Source organism: Rhinoderma darwinii, chromosome 6, assembly GCF_050947455.1.
Source record: "Rhinoderma darwinii isolate aRhiDar2 chromosome 6, aRhiDar2.hap1, whole genome shotgun sequence".
Lineage (NCBI taxonomy): Eukaryota > Metazoa > Chordata > Amphibia > Anura > Rhinodermatidae > Rhinoderma > Rhinoderma darwinii.
This window is the reverse complement of record NC_134692.1, coordinates 16,992,890-17,014,393: the sequence shown is the minus strand read 5'-3', so window position 1 is coordinate 17,014,393 and position 21,504 is coordinate 16,992,890. Positions and strand designations below refer to the sequence as shown.

The 21,504-nt window shown below is 39.1% G+C and overlaps 1 protein-coding gene across 5 annotated transcripts in view; it reads left to right on the top strand.

Annotated features, from left to right (window-relative positions):
• LRP1B (LDL receptor related protein 1B) overlaps positions 1–21,504 on the top strand; it is a 1,078,540-nt gene that overhangs the window by 660,977 nt on the left and 396,059 nt on the right. For all 5 annotated transcript variants that reach the window (XM_075829239.1, XM_075829241.1, XM_075829238.1 and 2 more), the window contains exon 21: positions 5,969–6,151. In XM_075829239.1, coding sequence (XP_075685354.1) covers positions 5,969–6,151 — 183 coding nt within the window. The remainder of the gene's footprint in view (positions 1–5,968; positions 6,152–21,504) is intronic.

Here is a 21,504-nt window from a genome sequence, read left to right as displayed (position 1 = left end):
TTAGTTGCAACTGACTCTGCATAGTTAGCCCTCATACGCATGGCCAATCTTTTTTGGACAGATCCATAATATAGCACCCACAGTCTATACTCTACCCCAGTGAACCTCCAATTTTACCGAGATGTATGGAGGTTTTTTTCTCATCAAAAAATTCTGGTATGTTCCAGCACATGCTGTATTACGAAGGTTTTCTGCTCTAGAAACATTTCTTTTAGGAGACACTATGGCTTCTCGTGTGGTGCACAGTCTAATATAGACCCATATGTACCATGTGTGTCATGTCTGTCAAAGCACTTGGCAATGTCGTGCGTATGGACCTTTACTTTATAAAGTAAGACAAAGTTCTCAAAATTAATGTTTGACAGGCCTAGAATCAGAGCTGCCTCATATGCCATGGCTTTGAGTCGAATATGTGTGATAAGGCACCATTGAAATTCTGTTTTTTCCAATCCCAGTTATGGAAATCTATTATGCCGAAGGATTCAGAGTGCTTCAGAGATTATCATGTCCCACTTTATTCAGGATAATATGGATGTTTGTAGTAAGAGGGCTCTCACTGGTCTTAATCAATTACTGTAACAATTATGAATGTGCAATGGTAACATGGATTTCAGTTCTGCATACAATGTCCATCTGTTACGTTTTTCCCATTGAGAAAATAGTTGCTGTTTACTTTGAACTTCCGTAAAGGTTTATCTGGTTTAGAAAACCCATTTTCATATAGGGAATTCTGAGTTAATGGAAATAACTCACTCATTTGGGACCTCTACTATTTAGCTGGAGCAGAGTGTGGCTAGAAAAAGTGCCTCTCCCTCTGGAGGACCCATTATGTGCTTGTATTACATGGACAGCCTATTTATTTCAATAAGCATAATGTAATGCCCCATTTCACCTGTGGGGGCACTGCAGAGAAATAGAGCACTTAGTGACAGGTTTCCCTGAAAAATATAAATGAGTGCTGGGGTCTCAGCATCGGGATACCCTGTGATCAACTTATCGTTAGGGGACCCTTCCAACAAAAAGTCATTGTCCAAAGTGGACAACCCTTTTAAATTATGTACTAAATTTTGGGATAAAATGATTCTTCTTACTGTAAATATGAAATGGATAATCTGCTCATATTACTATAATGCCTTTATCATATTTTTTGTTCTCTTTAGAACCCATTCTAGAATTACCAATAAATTATCCAACATCTCTTACAATATTCAAAGATTTATGGAGTCTTATATCCTGGCATTGTGTTTTGATGCAATTTGCCCCTCTTTAAATGAAAGGTCTACTTCAATCTTTGATAATTTAATTGCGGATTATTGAAGAACATTTTCGAAATATCTCAATAATCTGTCAAATTAAAATTGACGAGAAATGTCATCCTTTAACACTGACCATAAGCCTTAAATCACGATGAAATGCCTATACAAACTGGCAAAGACATTTATTACCCTCCAAAAATAAAATTTGGCATACATCTTGAGGGAAAAATTGCACAAGCCCAGCAAATCCGCTCTCCCTGGCCATTGCTTTTTCGAAAGGCGAATGTGTTACTCTTTTATAAATTGCTTTAAAAGGATTTGATTTGTCCAAATTGAGCATTGATTACATTTAAATGATGCTTCTCAGCATCAACATAGGGATTCTGCAGCACAAACGCTGACATTAATTTAATTGTAAGGTATATATCTTCCATCCTCGCGCTGCTGAATGAATCATTACAGGCATCTAACTAGCATATGTGGGGCAAGATTGCAATTACATTCTAATATAAGAAAATCACTTTTATCAGCCTTTAAAATAAGCACATTTATTAGTGACTGGAAAACAACAAACGCTAAAACATTTCATGGTGGATTTAATTTAAAATAAAATTAATTTACAATAAACATAGTGCTCGCAGCTCTCTACCCGAAACAATGCCATCTGTAACAATTTGGATATCGGTATATTGTTTTTTTACAGACTGATTCTCAAACTTCACACCAAGATTTTTGTATTCTTTTTGGATTCCATGTTTGAAAATAAAATATATCCCACAATTAGGATTTGTTAAAGTCAGCACTTTGGTTGTCAATATCGTCAGGGCCAGCATCAGCACCAAGCAAATATCAGGGCAGATGTCAGCTCTTCAGACGTCCTTTTTTTCCCCTTAGTTGGTGCTTAAAGTGTATTTTCATCTCTGATATTCATGGCATATCCATAGGCTATGCAGTGAATGTGTGATAAATGCGGGTCCATTCTTTGGGACCCCCAACTAACTCTAGAACGCGGGTCCCCCTACGCAGTCTCTGCCTGTGGAGGCGCTGCTGGCTGCCGCATCCAGGTGTGGAATAAGGTCAGAGGTGTTTTGGGTTTCAGAAACAGCTGAGCTACGCTGTTTCCGTAACTCCCAGAGATTTGAATAGAAGTTACAAAAACAGTGTATTTATTAGTAGATTAATATCCAGATATTTATTTGATTGTGAGATTAAAAACACTCCCTTGCCCGAAAATGAAGTAAATTTACAGTCTTGACTCTTGATTAAGGATCGCCTACTGTTTTGAGTCTACAGCTCCTATGAAGACCTATGTTTCTCCATGGTTACAAGCTACAAACAAGCAAAACGTATGTGTAGTCTGATGCTACCATCATGTGTTCCTTTACTCCCGCTGCCCCCCCCCCAGTAGAAGACAAGGCAGACTGAAGAAAGTAAGGCTGGATCTGACTACACAGACTTGGTTTGCAGTCTGTAACGATGGAGACTCATAGTTCAGAATGGGAGCTGTATACATAACATTTTAGAAAATTTGCAATCAAAATTATTTGCAATGTTACTTCATTTTTAGGCAAGGGCGTATTTTTAATCTCTCAAACAGAGAAATGTCTGTCTGACTATAAATACACTGATTATAGTAAAGAAACTTTAGAGAGATAATTATTTGATTTACGCACCAAGGGACAAAAAGGAAGTCTGAATAGCTGAAACGCTGATTTTGGAGTTCCAAGTAATGGAGGACAATCACACAGAGTTCTATAGTCCTCAACATTGTATTTTGAGAACAGTAAATACTAAAGCTTGATTACTTCGGCCTCCTACAGTGATAATGAATTTCCGAGCAAGACCCGGACTACAACCTTCACCTGGGTCTTGTAGCAGATGTTTTTTTAAGAACTGAACTGCATCTCCCTTTATTCCCTTGATCTTCTCTGGATTATTTTCTTGCTTTAGTCATCAACGAATAATCTAATTTTTTTTTGCTTAATGTCAAAGTCTACAAACTCGTCCTATGCTCTTGATTTTCCGTAAATCATCGGTAGAAATATAAATTTCAGGATAAACCTAGAAAATAAATCATTGTCCTTATTAAATGTCCCTTTTTAACACAGAGTGTAAACTTTTGGGAATTTGCAGAAACTGAATTAATTGGCAATTAACAAGCAATTCTTCAAGTCTCCTCCAGCAATTTGCTTGTAGTTTAGTCATTTAGGGCACAAATATCAGCTAATGTGTGACACGTTAAAGAATGCTGTAATGTAAATACAGCAAACCCCCGTAAAACTTGGTCAAGAAGGTTCCTTGTCGTCTTTCATCATAACACGAGACTTTGAAGTTGTGTGAAATTACAATTTGTGATCTAAATAATGGTAAACAACCTCTTCAGCTCAACAGCAACATCACACGGTATCTTCAAAGATTTTCCGGAGCAATTAAATTCAGTCTTAGACATGAAACTTTATATAATATCAGATCAATTCCTGTCCTGGTACTACAGATACGCTAATTTGGTAACGGTTTATTAAAAGAGATTTTCTTTTTTTTTACAACATAGAACTGCCCTTTATCTTGCTCCTTGTATTTTTACAATCTACAGTAATGGTTTTCTTTTCTGGGTTACATTTCAATCAGAGAACTATTGCATTCATTGCTATACAGCGAGAACATGATAATGTTGGGTGAAGAGAAGCATTGAGAGGCGACTACATCGGCAACTTAGTTGTAACTACCTACAGCTTAAGTTTGATTAAGGACTCCAATTTCTCATGAAACTACATCAACACAATATCGCGACATGCTACCAAAACCCTTGAAAGGCTGCAATTTACATCCCAATCCCCGGGTGGCCACACACAGACACGTATAGGATAGACATCTCGTGACCAAGTATTGCAAAATCTTTTTTCTTTCGGTCGTCTCGCGCCACATATTACAGGATATGTTGAGATAAGAGAAAAAGTCAAGAAGGACACATCTGTAGCACCAGAGAATAGGATTACCCATACATCACGTTGAATCTTTTCAATAGTATAGCATCACATGGATGCATTATAATATTTTAGGTAATTCACAAACGTTGCCAGATTGATGAGATGACTGACAATGTTTTTGTGTCATTCCATCTGTGGGTGCACATATATGACTATACATGAAGGGAATGCTCACATCATATATAATAAGTGTTTTATCGCTGTGGGGCCCAAACATTGGGACACCCACCAATCAAGAAAACGGGGGCCCCGAGTCCCCTAAATGAACGTAGCAGTGGGCACACATGCGCACTGCCGCTTCATTCACTCTCTATGGAACTGCCGGAGATAGCCGAGCACAGCGCCCGACTTGCTCCGTCTGACCCATAGAGAATGAATGAAGCAGCAGCGCACATGAGTGACCACCAATTTGTTAATTCAAGGGACTCGGGACCCCCATTCTCTTGATCGGTGGGGTCCCAGTGGCGAGACCACCCGCAATCAAATACTTATCACCTATCCTGTGGATAGGTGATACGTTGTTGTGGTGGAATAACCCCTGGGAACTGTGTAAGAACTTTACTTCCCCTTTTGTGAAGCTGCAAGGAAATTAATCTTTTGCTGTCAGGTTCCCCTACAGATTGCAGCTGATTGCTGGAAGTTACATCATTGGGACACCTTGTGATTCGTTTATTATTAAAGGACCTTTCTAACTAAAAGGAATTGTCCAAAATCGACAACCCCTTTAAGTGTTAGTGTTTTAAACTTCTGGAACTTAGTGTCTGCTATTGATTTTTTTAAGCCTGGAGCAGATTAAACAGTTAAATTACCAACCTAATATCTGAACGCCAATAGTACCTAGTCTAGTTAATTTGAGACATTTTTGATATTTTTGGCCATATTTGTAGAAGAAACAAAATATATAAGAATTCCACACCTCACTGAGACTACAAACTGATTTAAAAATTCAGAAAACTAAGTAATATCATTACCCAGCTACAAATCATGGACTATCTGCACCTAGAAATTACTAGAACAAGACACAATTGATGAACTAATTGTGAATAATCTATTCTAAGATGTGATATTTGTCAGAATCTTTAACCTTGCTCCCCCTTAAAGGGAACCTGTCACCAGCATTTCAACTATTGAACTTTACTTATCCCTCACTGGCCACTGCTATTAAAAGTTAATTGCCATTATCCCCTCTCCTAAACACCTTCTCCGACTGTAAATAACGGTCTGCAAACATTTCACGCCTTTTATCGTAATAATCCGGTGTCCCTTTGTGCGCACACACCAAAAGAGGACATCAATGCACAAGAACGGGATTTTGTGTGCTGGGGGAAGGCGAGGAGCTGTCGATCAAAAGTAAGGAGGCGGGGTAAACTCGGAAAGACTTGAGGAATGAAGATTTGACTCTTTTCAAACGAAGATTTGACTCTTTTATGCTCATTAGCATACGGTGTGGGAACACTAAAAAACTGAATACTAAAGCTACAGAGCCGACTAAGAAGACAATTATAGGTGATATGGAAATGATTTTTCACCTACTACCACCAGGTATTGCTGGTTTAATAGGTGAAATGGTGGTGACAGGTTCCCTTTAAGTCCTTTTCAAATTAACCCTTCACGTCCCTTCTACTACAAATAAATTAATGATCACTATTAAATATTCAGGTTACATGGAAAATGACTATTGTTACATTCCTTGGCTCACAGTTGTATTGTATTTTCTCCTTTAAGCAATTCCTGCTTTGAGACCTTGTGAAGAAAGACAGTTCCAGTGTCAACCTGATGGGAATTGTATCCCCGAATTGTGGCTGTGTGACGGAGAGAAGGACTGTGAAGATGGCAGCGATGAAAGAGGCTGCAATGGAACTTTGCGTCAATGTGATGTCAAGACAAAATTTGCATGCAAAAATACAGGTAATTATATGGCTGGAATATTTTTAGCTCATAAGTTTTATCAGAAATTGTGTTGTTTTCCAAGTGTTGGATTGTATGCTGGCTCACATGGTAATAGTTAAGTAATAAACTCAGCCTTATAGGCGCAGTTAGGGTGGAGCTGGAAGGGCTGAAAGCCTAGTAACTACTCCGCATGACCTTGTGTTTTTGTAGTCAGGGGGGACATACCATTGGTGCAACCTGTGCAGCTGCACAGGGGTCCAGTAGGTAAGGGGGCCCATTGTATACTTAAAGCAGACTTCCTCTGTCTATTAGATTGCATGTAAATAGTTGAACTAAAGAATTGTATGGTTAAGAATAACTGATAAATTGTTAAAGGGACATTAGTGGGTGATTTATGATGAGATATTGTAGATCATTCGGCTGATATATTGTTCTAGCACAGGGGCCCTCCGCTTACTGTGTCTGCCACTAATTGAAGTTGAAGAATTGTCCCGAGACATACAAGACTAGATAGAGACTGAGGATTGTTTGTCTGCAAGGCAGTTCAATCTCACATCTGATGTTGACTACATGTGGATTTACTTTGCACACATGCATTTCTGCCCCAATTTTCCCCTCGGCTTCATCATTATTAACAATAGTAACTTCATATCCCCATTTATAAGTAAACCAATAGTTACTGCCATATAGTTTTGTTAGCATCGGTTTTTAAAACATACAGCTTTAGAAACTTCTAATATACGTTCTGGGCTTTGGAGCTTTGTCTTCTGCTGTATTTTCTGCTGTTCTACTAATAATTGTAGTTTAATTATTGTAGACTGCTGTTATAGGTGGCGCTCCAGACTACACAGTCAGACTGCTGTTATAGGGGGCGTTCCAGACTACATAGCCAGACTGCTGTTATAGGGGGCGTTCCAGACTACATAGCCAGACTGCTGTTATAGGGTCGCTCTGGACTACACAGCCAGACTGTTATTATAGGGGCGTTCTAGACTACACAGCCAGACTGCTGTTAAAGGAACACTCCAGACTACACAGCCAGACTACCGTTATAGGAAAGGCTCCAGACTACACACCCAGACTGCTGTTATAGGGGCGCTCCAGACTACACAGCCAGACTGCTGTTATAGGGGCGGTCCAGACTACACAGTCAGACTGCTGTTATGGAGGCGCACCAGTCTACACAGCCGGACTGTTATAGGCGGTGCTCCAGAATACATAGCCAGACTGATGTTATAGGGGGTGTGCCAGAATGAACAGCCATACTGCAGGTATAGGGGGCACACCAGACTACACAGCCAGACTGCTGTTATAGGCAGTGCTCCAGACTACACAGCCAGACTGCTGTTATAGGGGGTGTTCCAGACTACACAGCCAGACTGCTGTTATGGGGGCGCTCCAGAATACACAGCCAGACTGCTGTTATAGGGGCGGTCCAGACTACACAGTTAGACTGCTATTATGGAGGTGCACCAGTCTACACAGCCAGACTGTTATAGGCGGTGCTCCAGAATACATAGCCAGACTGATGTTAGGGGGGTTCGCCAGAATGAACAGTCATACTGCGGGTATAGGGGGCACACCAGACTACACAGCCAGACTGCTGTTATAGGCAGTGCTCCAGACTACACAGCCAGACTGCTGTTATAGGGGCGGTCCAGACTACACAGCCAGACTGCTGTTATAGGGGCGGTCCAGACTACACAGCCAGACTGCAGTTATGGGGGCGCTCCAGACTACACAGTAAGATTGCTGTTAGAAGGGGCTCTCCAGACTGCATAACTATATCCATGTTCTAGGCATTTATATGTATTAAAGATAACTGATTAGCAACTACTGTGTAGAAGTTGATAACTAAATTTCTATTCAAACCAAACTTTCATCGTTATCTCATCATTCATATTCATCCGGTGAATTAGATCTACTGCCTCTAAACGTCACCTTTAAGAAAGTCAATAGGGTCGACATATAGGAAATTTACAAAACAAATTTGTTTACCGCAGTTACAGCTGACAAATGTTTAAAACAGCTGAGACCCTGTGTGGCCGGTCTCATTTCAATAGGAAGAACTTTCTTTGAAATGTCACACTGGTTAGGCTGATTTTTTTATTGTTTCGCCGCATGCATTAAGCAATCTGCATTGCTGTGCTATGGTACAGAACGACTACCATCTGGAAAGCGAAACACCTGGGGCCCCCTAGGCACGTGCATAAAGAGTGCTACATTTGCAGATCTCTGAAGAAAAATACCAAGAAAACAGGCATAAATTTTACCTGACAATTGCTTGGCTGTAACTGAACCAGCTGGCAATTCTTCCATAAAGCTGAAATATAATTGAGATGTATTTCCTCTTTAGTGATACTTAAAATAGAGTAAATAATTCCAGCTTTTCACAAAAAAGCCAAGGTGGGTTTTATCAATTCATTTATGGCTTCTTTCTTCAAAGGTGGTTTTTAATAATGCAGCATTGCAGGTGCAAGGGAAACATCTTAATATGTACGGAGTCAATTCCCAATTTTGTGTTTACTGATGAAAACAAATCTTTATTCAAAGTCGAATTTGTGGACTATTACTTGTATGTTGTGAATAATTTACAAATCAACCAAAATTAAAATCGCTTTCATGCAAGGCGAGTGTCACGTCATTGTGTTGTGTGCCCCCCTTTATAAATGAGTATTTATGTTGTCTATTGTTTGGAATATGGCCGGTTGTGTGGCAGTCACAATGGCTATGAATCTCCCTATGATTGGTCATATCCTAATATATGTGTTGACTCTAACTATAAGATTTCTGCCCCTTATGTTTATTCAGATTCACCTCTTAGGCCAGATTCACACAAGTGTATTTTACGTCCGTGTTACGGACGTTAAAATAACGCCCATGACACGGACGCATGTATTTCCATGGGGCCATTCACACGGCAGTTGTTTCAATGGACCGTGTGAGGGGTCCGTTGAAACATAGAATATGTCCTCTTTTGTTTAGTTTTCACGGATCCCTCCATAGACTCAAGTGTATGGGGATCCGTGAAAACGGAAACCGCACAGGGGCACCTCGTCTGAGTTTCCCCACGTTTGTGTGAATTTAGCCTACAGTAATAGGAAATTATAGCTGATCCCTGGAGGTCCCTGAAGCAGGACACCCTGTGGCCATCTTACCATTACGGGACATTTCTACGGGGGTGTATATAGGGAAGACCATGTGCAATGCGGAGCACCATTAACCCCTTAATGACTAAGCCATTTTTTACGTTTTTCCATCGTCTCATTCAAAGAGCTATACACTTTTTATTTTTGCATCGACATAGCTGTATAAGTTCTTGTTTTTTGCGGGACAAGTTGTAATTTTTAATAGCACCATTTTGGGGTACATAGAATTTATTGCTGAACTTTTATTAACTTTTTTTTGGGGGGATAGAAAAAAAACAGCAATTTCGCCACACTTTTTTGCATCCTAAATTTACGCCGTTTACCGTGTGGTATAAATAACACAATAACTTTATTCAGTGGGTTGTTGCGATTGCAACGATACCAATTTTGTATAGTTTTTGTATGTTTTTACTACTTTTACACAGTGAAAACACTTTTTTTTCAAAATTATTTGTTTTTGTGTCTCCATATTTGAAGAGCCGTAACGTTTTTCTTTTTTCGCCAATGCAATTGTAGGAGGGCATTATTTTTGCGGGACGACTTGTAGTTTTTATCGGTACAGTTTTGGAGTAGATGCGACTTTTTGATCACTTTTTATCACATTTTTTTTAAGGCTGGATTCAAAGAAAACAAAAATTTTTGCATGGTTTTTTATTTTATTATTTACGACGATGATGTAATAAGTTTATAGTCGGGGTCGTTACGGACGCGGCGATACCAAATATGTGTAACTTTTTTACTTTATTTTGTTTGTTAATAATAAAGCCGTTTGTAAGGGGGAAAAGTGGGTTTTGAATTTTTTTTTTACTTTTTTTTTTCCACTTTTTATTAAACATTTTTTTTACTTTTTTACTAGTCCCACTAGGGGACTTCACTATGCGATTATTTGATCGCATTTATAATACACTGCAATACTTCTGTATTGCAGTGTATTATGCCTGTCCGTGTAAAATGGACAGGCATCTGCTAGGTCATGCCAGAGGCATGATCTAGCAGGCATTCATTACAGGCAGACCTGGGGGCCTTTATTAGGCCCCCGGCTGCCATGGGAGACACAGACACTCGGCGATCTTATCGCCGGGTGTCGGTGGGATGAGAGGGAGCTCCCTCCCTCTCTCCAAAACCACTCAGATGCGGTGCACGCTATTGAGCACCGCATCTGAGGGGTTAAACAGGTGAGATCGATACTTATATCGATCTCACACGTTCGAGCAGGGACGCCCCCAGCCCTCAGCTACCTCTGGCAGCTGAGAGCAGGGAGATTTGACAGCTCCCTGCTCTGTTTACTTATTCCGATGCAGCAATGTAAAAAGTCTATTGCATCGGAATAAGGCCCGTTAGTGACCGATGTAGAAACACTATGGGGCGGTCACTAACGGGTTAAACCACTTTGCCTATTCTAGGGCATTTAGATACATAGCTATGGTATGCATCTAAAACGTTGCCCCATGTGATGAAAAGTCTATCCTTGAATCTGCTTTTTAAGGTCTTATTCACATGGCCGTGTCCGGTTCGTGAGATACAGACTGTATGTTGCCCGCATTTCCCGGACCAAGCACAGTTCAGGGAGCAGTACTCCTAGCATTAGAGTCATGACGCTGTGAATCACCTCCCCACGGGAATACTGTCCCGTACTGAAAACATGATTACAATACGGGACAGTATTCCTGCGGGAGGCATGGACTTCTAGCATCATAGATAACCGTATCTCACGGACCGAACATGGCTGTGCGAATATGTCCTAAGAAAAACAGGCACTGCCTGAGGCAGATAATCCTTTGAACTGGGACCTATACGGTAGCTCTTGCTATTTTGACTTATCATTTTGTTATTTATGTATTTATTTTTGAGGGGGGGGGCAAATATAGATAAGAAAAAGTTGTAGGGCCTGTTCAGGGTCAAGGCGGCCCAACAGGGTACCAGAGGATCCTTTGGTGGGCCCAGGCTACGGTACAATAGTACAAGATGGCTTTTGTTGTGTGTTATCATGCTGCAGCAAGTTATCAGGGTCAAGATATAGATGGCTACATCCATACGTCCTGTGTGTAACTATTGCGACCAAAAATTATGGTGAATGTAGACGTGCACATGTTCTGCATAGATTTAGGGTGGGCCCTCAGAATCCTTTCCCATATTGAGCATAAGGAAACCTTCCGACTCTGAACCTGTTAAGTTAATAAATAAATAAGTTATTGTAGGTGGGACGCAGGGGTCCCTGGTTAATGACCCGATGCATAAAACTTGAGTCCCCATTTTTTTCCCTAACTGCTATTTAATAATTAGTTCTGGTCATTGCCAGTTAACGTGCTTCACCCCCACTGACAATAAATGAGCTGGCTCCGCTCTTGGCCTGACATAATAGTACTGGGCACCCCTTGCACATCCGCGGACAAGTACATTTTAAGATTCAGTTATAACAATATTACAGTGCATAGAAACCTTCAACCTTAATGTTGTAATAACATAATAAACCAGTGCGTATAATATCTGCAGAGGCTATTTGGCCATTTCCCCAATCTTAAATGGAATAATAATTATAATTTTATATATATATATTAAAAAAAATCTTGCTAAAAGTCCTAAGTATTATAGTTTGCAGTCAGATCCCCCCCTGAGCACTGCTTTTTTTTGGGCAGAACGCTCTTAGGATGGGAACAAACAGGACAGATATGCTGCGTAAAATGTCCTGTATGCCGTAGGGTGCCGTTTTTAGGGCAGCATGTCCGCTGCGGAAATACCGCAGGAATAATAATTTAAAAAAGCTTATACTTATGACCCACGCATTGTCATGGCGACACATCCCTCTCTTCTGAGCGTAGCCCGGCCTCCTGGGATGACGCTGTAGTCCATGTGACCGCTGCAGCCTTTGATTGGCTGCAGCAGTTACATGGGGTGAAACGTCAACCCAGAAGGCCAGGCTACTCTCAGAAGAGAGAATTGCATCACTAGGACAACGGCCGGGGGTAAGTATAAACTTTTTTTTAAATTAATTTTAAGCCGCAAAGTCAAAACACATAGTTCTTTGTTGCGGGTTTTACTTCCCCATTGAATTCAATGGGGAAAGCCCACAACAGAAGAGCAGCGATTCCACAGCGTAAATTGACATGTTGCGGCTTAAAAAACCTGCACCGCAGGTCAATTTATGAATGTTTTTTCGCTAAATTTTTTTGCCACTGTGGGTGGATCAGTTTTGTTCAAATCTCATCCACACTTCTGCTACTCTATTATGCTGCGAATTTTCCGCAATGAAATCTGTTGCAGAAAATCTGCAGTGTTTTTCGACCAGTGTGTTCTCTCTCCCGGCCCAGTAGTGATCTGTATGTGCAAGGACATGAGGGAATCTGATTGTGATGTACACATCGAGTTCATCTTCCTGACAGGCAGGATACATTGCTGGGGCCTGGGGAGTTGAGTAAACCACCAAGTACAAGCTCCCTGAATACGTGTATTGTGCCCAATGTAATACATGAATTATATATTATCTGCAGTACTTATTTAATGCCATTTAGAAGTCAGAAAGCAATCCTGACACCGGTGAGAGCTGTATGGAAGATATAAACTGTAGCCTCATGAATTTCTACAGCTAATGATATTTCAGTTGATTTCTAAAATCTATTTCAATGGCTGAGTAGTGAGATATTCCTTTTACAACTTTTACCTATTTTACACTAGACCACCAGGGAACAATATATTAGCCCACTCTAATATACCCTAGACCACCAGGTATGAACCCCTGGATTTGCCTTAGATAACGAGGGAATAAAATTTTAACCTCTTCTACCCTAGACCACCAGGTATTAACCCCCTCTTTTACCCTAGTCCACCAAGAAACAAGATACTACTGTAGACCACCAGGGTTAGTATGAATATTTTTTTTTTTATTGTTTAAATCTGATTGCGTCTTGTAGTCCCCCCCGCAAAAAAGAAGACATATAAATAAGAGAGAGAGAGAGAAATCCTCTAATTAAAAAGTAAAATTACCGTAACAAATTTATTTTGGACTTTCTTAGTAGAGGTTCTCAGATCAATGAGTTTTATATAATTTTCTATGACCATTTTATAATGCAGACTATAAAATAATCTAGCCCCATAATGTTCCATTTATGACAGTTGATCGTGCACCCATCATGTCCCATTAATGACGGATGAACTGGCACCCATTATGTCCCATTAATGACAGATAATCTGGAACCCATCATGTCTCATTAATGACATAATCTGGAACCCATCATGTCCCATTAATGACAGATAATCTGGAACCCATCATGTCCCATTAATGAAGGATAATCTGGCACCCATCATGTCCCATTAATGACGGATAATCTGGCACGCATCATGTCCCATTAATGACGAATAATCTGGTACCCATCATGTCTCATTAATGACGGATAATCTGGCAACCATCATGTCCCATTAATGACGGATAATCTGGCACCCATCATGTCCCATTAATGACGAATAATCTGGCACCTATCATGTCCCATTAATGACGGATGAACTGGCACCCATTATGTCCCATTAATGACAGATAATCTGGAACCCATCATGTCTCATTAATGACATAATCTGGAACCCATCATGTCCCATTAATGACAGATAATCTGGAACCCATCATGTCCCATTAATGAAGGATAATCTGGCACCCATCATGTCCCATTAATGACGGATAATCTGGCACGCATCATGTCCCATTAATGACGAATAATCTGGTACCCATCATGTCTCATTAATGACGGATAATCTGGCAACCATCATGTCCCATTAATGACGGATAATCTGGCACCCATCATGTCCCATTAATGACGAATAATCTGGCACCTATCATGTCCCATTAATGACGGATAATCTGGAACCCATCATGTCTCATTAATGACGGATAATCTTGCACCCATCATGTCCCATTAATGACGGATAATCTGGCAACCATCATGTCCCATTAATGACGGATAATCTGGCAACCATCATGTCCCATTAATGACAGATAATCTGGCACCCATCATAATTAATGACGGATAATCTGGCACCCATCATGTCCCATTAATGACAGATAATCTGGCACCCATCATATCTCATTAATGACAAATAATCTGTCAACCATCATGTCCCATTAATGACGGATAATCTGGAACCCATCATGTCCCATTAATGACGGATAATCTGGCAACCATCATGTCCCATTAATGACAGATAATCTGGCACCCATCATATCTCATTAATGACGAATAATCTGTCAACCATCATGTCCCATTAATGACGGATAATCTGGAACCCATCATGTCCCATTAATGACGGATAATCTGGCAACCATCATGTCCCATTAATGACGGATAATCTGGCACTCATCATGCCCCATTAATGACGGATAATCTGGCAACCATCATGTCCCATTAATGACGGATAATCTGGCAACCATCATGTCCCATTAATGACAGATAATCTGGCACCCATCATAATTAATGACGGATAATCTGGCACCCATCATGTCCCATTAATGACAGATAATCTGGCACCCATCATATCTCATTAATGACAAATAATCTGTCAACCATCATGTCCCATTAATGACGGATAATCTGGCACTCATCATGCCCCATTAATGACGGATAATCTAGCGACCATCATGCCCCATTAATGATGGGTTAAATTATTTTTACTGTGTATATAAATAGCAATTGTTTTTATTATATTGAATAACAATTAGTATTTAATAGAGTAACGTCATATCCCCGCATGCCGTATTGGTAGCTGCTCCACTGGAATTGAAAATCATCTTATTACTGAGGCAGGATACATGACTGGGAGTCACTAGTGGGGTCGTCCTGGTTAATAACCCCCTTATTGTACTAGATAAACATTGCATTGTTTTTACGTGTCACTGGTATCACTGGAGACCTGCTCCCATTCAGTCATGTGTATACCAGCACAGCGTGAGAAGAGCCATCTGGGGATACAGGCGACAAGGCATTGGGAACATGATGTATATTTTTGCAGTTATATAGTTCTGTTTTTTGTTACATTTTTTAGTTTTTGTGGAAAAAACAAAATCTTTTTATAAAAGACAATTGCATCTATAGAGGTTAAATAATGTTATGGATGATACTATGTGCAGGTAATAACCAGTAATATATTATATCAACATCAAAACACGAGATGCTCCCACCATAAATCATAGATATGTAGGTGTACCGCAACATTTTTTTTTTTATCTCCTTTTTACAGGGTTTATATCGATGCTCCCAGTTAGTGATCAATAAATAGCGCAACATCTAATGAATTTGGAGACATCTTTTTACAAACTAACCCATGCATTAGAAAGGATTTGTCACCCTATGGAGAATTCTTCGTTAGGAGTCAGACTTTAGTTTATTTTGTTGAGGAGGGGGGATATAGTTGTGTTTTAGTCCAGATGTGAATACATTTATGCCTGAGCACAAGTGATTTCAACTATACATGTCAAGCAGTTATAATAAGGTCCATACTCATGAGTCTACAGAGAGTGAATCATGCTGCAAGAAGGGGTAATGTATTTAGAAGCCTCCGTTGAAGATTTAGTCATATTTGACCAGAAGAATAGCGCAGCATGTAGTGCTGTTCTTCTCTGCAAAATTATGGACACCAAGACAGAACCCGACCGACCCGTTATAAGTAAATGGGATCTGTCGGATGGTTTTGCGATGGATCCCGCACTCTGTTAATTTTGTTTTTCGATCTCTATGGCACAACAGGTGACCATTGTTTTAACAGAAAAAATATAGTAGCGTTCAGCGCTATTTTACTCATATCTGGCCGAGTTTGCGACAGAGACTTTGAACTAAGCCTCCAATTCAGTTGTGCAAACACAGCTTTACAGTAGGTACATTTGACAAGGGGAGCTGACAATTGTTAAAGTGGTTGTCTCATCATAGACATTGGTGGCATAGTGATAGGATATGCCACCAGTGCCCGATTGGTGAAGTCACAGTAGTAGAATTAAGTGGCAGTGAGTTAGGAAAGTGCTGTGCCACCGTCTCAGCTTGGCAACCGCATTGACTATAATAGCCGACAATGAGGCCATGTAGAGATGGCAGATGAAGTGGCATGGCGCTTTCTAGGTTCAACCACTCAGAGGGGGTCACAGCAGTCGGATCCTTGTTGATTGTGCATTGGTGGCATAACCTAGCTATATTCCACAAATGTCTATTATGAGTCACCCCTTTAGGATAATGGTAATTGTTATGTCTATGGTACTAAAAATGTTTGGTTTAACCAGAGGAAATTTATTTCATGGGTCAAAGTAATCATGTTTAATAAAAAATAAAAAAAGACTCCTTTGTTAGAAATAAATGTTACAATCCTGCCAAAAAACAAAATTAACAATTTCCAAAGGGTACAATCAGTTATATTATGGGAAATCACAATATTTATATGCCCCTTTCCTGACTAACTTCCTGATCATAAAAATATCGGAACCCTCACTGGATTAGAAGAGAATCTTTCAGACTATGAGCAGTTTTAGTTCATTATCTTGGCAGAAATCAAGTCACGTAATATAAACTCCTTACAGAACAATATCTGGAAACAGGCCATATATGCACAACTGCCATGTGAAACAACAGCTCCTATTAAATTGCAATTGGTGTCATAGAAAAACATCTAAAAATATCACATAAAGCGTCTCTTGACAGAGATGAATTTGCCTTCATTGAAGTTTGTGCCTGATTTGATAAAATGTTGTATCTTCGTGTATCTGTTGGTGCTCATTTTTTATTCTTTACTCCAATCAAGGCACAAAAATAATATATATTTTTTTATTATGTTCTAGACTTGTAAATTATATTACAGAGAGGGACAAAGCTATATATTTTCTCAGGGGTATGGCCAATTTACTTGACACTGTCTCAATAAGACATTAGGCTCATCGCCGCCTGTTTCTTGTTGATTGCCTACGAGTTCTAATCGAGATGTCAAGTAAAGGAGACCGGTGATTCCACAAGATCTTTCCATTAAATGCATATATCTACATAATAAAATGTAAAAGCCATCATTCTCCACTATCTCTGTAATTACCAGATGTCATATGTTGTAGAAGGCGTTTCAAAATCAATGAGAGGTTTTAAATAGTGGAAAACATGCACCAGGGAGCACCGGGCACGTCACAAATTAAAGAGGGCAACTTCAGTCCAATAATAGTCTTAATGTATTCATGTCATTAACATCACTGGGTTATTTACTGTACAAATCACGTGTTTGCACATACATCAAAATGAATCATATGTTTCTGTAATCTTACTAGGCTGCATCAACTAAATACATAACCTTCTCTCTCATTCAGAAACAGCCCCAGGATTATGCAGGACATATATAGAGAAGAACTGACCTGTACTGATATGAATAAAGTGTTTTTGTTGCGAAGGATAGCTCATATGCCTGTTGTTCTGCTGTTATCTCCTGCACTTCCTGCTCACTCATCCCCCTCCCCTCTCCATAGACTTCCATAGACATGAGTAATCTGATACATGGGAGTTGCAGTCTGACTTGAGATGGATAGAGCTAAATTTTCAGAGTGAAAGTCGGTTTAACAGAGGGAGGGGGAGCAAGAAAACAGCCTGATAAGAGCAGAAAGAAACAAAGTTTCTTATAATCACCTGTAATATTAATTTATGCAAAGTTTGTTGACATTACAGTGCCTATTGAAGGAGGCCTTCTCAATTAATAGAGGGAAGTGACTAATTTGTCACTTCCATCAATTAGCCAGAGCAGAGAGCAGTCATAATGCACTCTCTCTGGAGGATTTAGCATGTACTCGCATTACACAGACAGCCTATTGATTTCAATGGGCAACTTGTAATGCTTCATTTCCTCTGTGGTGGCACTGCAGGAGAATTAAACACTTGCTGGAAGTTTCCCCTGCAAATTACAGCTGATCGTTTATTTTAGAGGATCTCTTCTTACAAAATTTTATTTTTCAAAGAGAACAACACATTTAAAGATGGAGAAAATAAAGCTATATATATATATATATATATATATATATATATATATATATATATATATATATATATATGATGGTAAGCAGGATCACATAAATGTCAAGCAACCATGGGCATATGTACTATAGAGCTTGTCTCTGCAGTTCCTATAAGACCCATAAAAGAGCCCAAGGGCAGACCCAGTCTATTGAAGTCCCTGTGGCCCCCTCACACCAACATGTGGCCCCCTCACACCAACCTATTGTACCTGCTTCTTATATCTTCTCATATTTAAAATGAATATTAACTGTAATAATATTTTGTACTTTTATCTCTCCAGAAAATATCCTATATAATTTTTGTGGTCGCACGATGACTAATCATGATAGGTTTTGTGATATGTAATGTGTGATTTTCTGATCTATATAAATTCTAAAAAGCAAAATGTTTTTTAGAAATTGCATAAACCATGTGAGACTACCAGTATGTTCTATGGTACCTACTGTGACAAGATGCAAACATTTCCAATCATGGTTTCCCTAAGGCGCTGGATGTAGAATTGAGTAACCATTGCAGCAGCTGGGGGCCCATGGTTAGTTAGAACCTAGTCTACAAAAGAAATGGAAGTGATAAGTGTTCCTCAAATGCATTTGATTAACCCAAATCAAGTGTATTGTAGCTTTAGTTTAAGGGGCACACAACCTACAATGTTCAGTGGCTCTGATAAGTCTAAGACCGCCCCTGAGTTTTTGATAATAATTTATCTGCAAAATGTAATAAAATCAATATTTTTCTTCAAATATCTTATTATAGATATTTTTCAAGAATGCAAATTATACTTATAAAATATAATACAAAAAAATATATAATCTAATTGAATTGACAGTTGCTCGATCTGGGTTTCCTTTAGGAAAATCCTCAGAGGGCAAATAATAAATAATTAGAACACTAAATACCTAAATACTCATTTAAGGGGTTGCCCTAATTATACTGTCTGTGTGGTTGACGACCCATTAGTCTAGATTATTATTTGCTATACGTGTGTATGCTGAAGTCTACAGGTCTGGTTATTATAAGGAGATATCACTCTTCTCAACAAGATGCTGTTTCATTTAGAAAGCTTTTCTGAAGTGTGTGCCTTGTGTATAGACTAATTGTATCTCCAACCTCTCCTTCACAACTTGTCTCTGTCCCAGGTGACTTTCTAAGCAATTGACCCGACGCAATATACAAGCCAAAACTGACCTTACAAACTCACTGAAGCAGCAATTGGAGAGAAATCAATTTCTTGTTTTCTGGTTCCTCGAAACTTTGCGTTAAGTTATACAAACAACATCTTTTGTTGGCTCTAACTGAGAAAGCAAGATAATTATTTTCCAAGGTGTATAGGATGTGGACTAATGATAATAATAATAATAATAATAATATACTACTACTTGTAAGAAACTTTCACCAGCCGAGAATGCTATTTTGTTGAATGATCCATTGCATACTTCGTAAGCTAGGGATTTCAGAATGCCCACACCACCCTTGGTGGACTTCAACATGACAGCTGTGTGATGGACAATCATTAAATTAGTTGCTACCTAGCATTCTTATTTATACATATTTCTTATTACCACATATGTGCAGATCTCAATGCAGGGAAAACTGGCCATCCTACCACGTATATATGTAGTAGAGTCCTCCGTCTTCATCCCTCACCTCCAATTAATGGTGAGCTAGGGTGCCACCTACATCTTCTACCTTGTCCCAACTTGGAGGCCTGGCAACAGAAGGTGCCTGCAGAATAAAGCAATAGGCATGACTGGTAACAATTTTAGAATAACGTATCAATATGAGAAAGAGAGAAAGGTAATTAAGAAAAAAGGACATCTTCTTGTACCTTTGATATATTCATAGATGATAAAGTATCCTTACAGTCAGAATACAATGTAATGGTCTAATGGAGCCTCCTGGAATCTCTAGGTGACAGACTTAAAGCGGTTGTCCAGGCACGGGATGATTTTTCATACTAATGACCTATCCATAATATAGGTCATAAGTATATGATCGGTGGGGGTCCGACACCCGGACCCCACACTGATCATCTGTTCGGTGAATAGGAGCAGAGTTGCAGTACTGCAGCACAGCCACTTTACAGTGTACAGAGCCATCTGCTTCTACCACCTGTCCACTGCATAACAGTTGCTTGGAGGGAGCCGAAACAGCTGATCGGCGCGGGATCCGGGTGTCGGACCCCCACTTATCATATATTGATAACCTGTCCTTGCATAGGTCATCAGTAGGAAAAACCGGCCCATGCCCAGACAACTCCTTTAATATTTCAGGGGAGTAACTGAGGGGCAATTATCCCATGGTTCATATGTTACCATTGTTACTAGACGACAGGAGATAGTAATGGCGCATAGTCATTATCGTGACAGGTTCAACTTTTAGATACCGATGTACTATATAAACTTTGGAAATTATACAGCTGGTTAGCAAATTATTAACTCGTTTCTCAAGCTTTCTACCCATTCTATAGTTACCACCATTGTCTACTGGTAATTTATGCTCATTAAACCAGTAAAAATAAATACATAACATTAAGACTCCATTTTAGTACAATTGCACATAAACTCTTAGTCACTCTTCTTAATACAGTATTTCCAATTTACAGTTGATTTCTGTCCAGTAGAGTAAAAAGTACAATTTATATTTCACTTTCCTTCCTTAGATGCTGGGAAGTAAAATGTATTTAATTAAGCTGATTTACTTCACTGAATTGCTTTGCGGGATAAAATTCCATCTCTTTTGCATAATAAAACAATTTGTAATTCAAATGTGATACTTCTAGTACAAGACAATTGAATTTTTTTTCTGTTTTTCCGGAAGATGTGCAATGATTGATATTAGAGATGAAACATATGTCAACAAGACTCAAGTCTTGTCAGTGCTAATCGGACATGAAAGAACAAAAGAGAGAAAAAATATCTAATGAAAATAAGTGTTTATTTATTTTTTTAATCAAAGACTTATTTTCTCATAGACGCAGTGTTCATTATACATTATGTTTTGGGAAAGGGTATTGGTTTTTTCTCATTAAATAAATTTGTATACAATCCTTTTTTTACCCCATTGTGTGCTGCATATGTCCTAGGATCTACTTTTTCTTATTTGTTTCTTCTTTTTTCTTTATACATTATTTCTTGTGGTTTTGAAAAAAAATTTGAAAAAAAAATTTATATATATATATATATATATATATATATAATCTCAATGTGACCCCTTA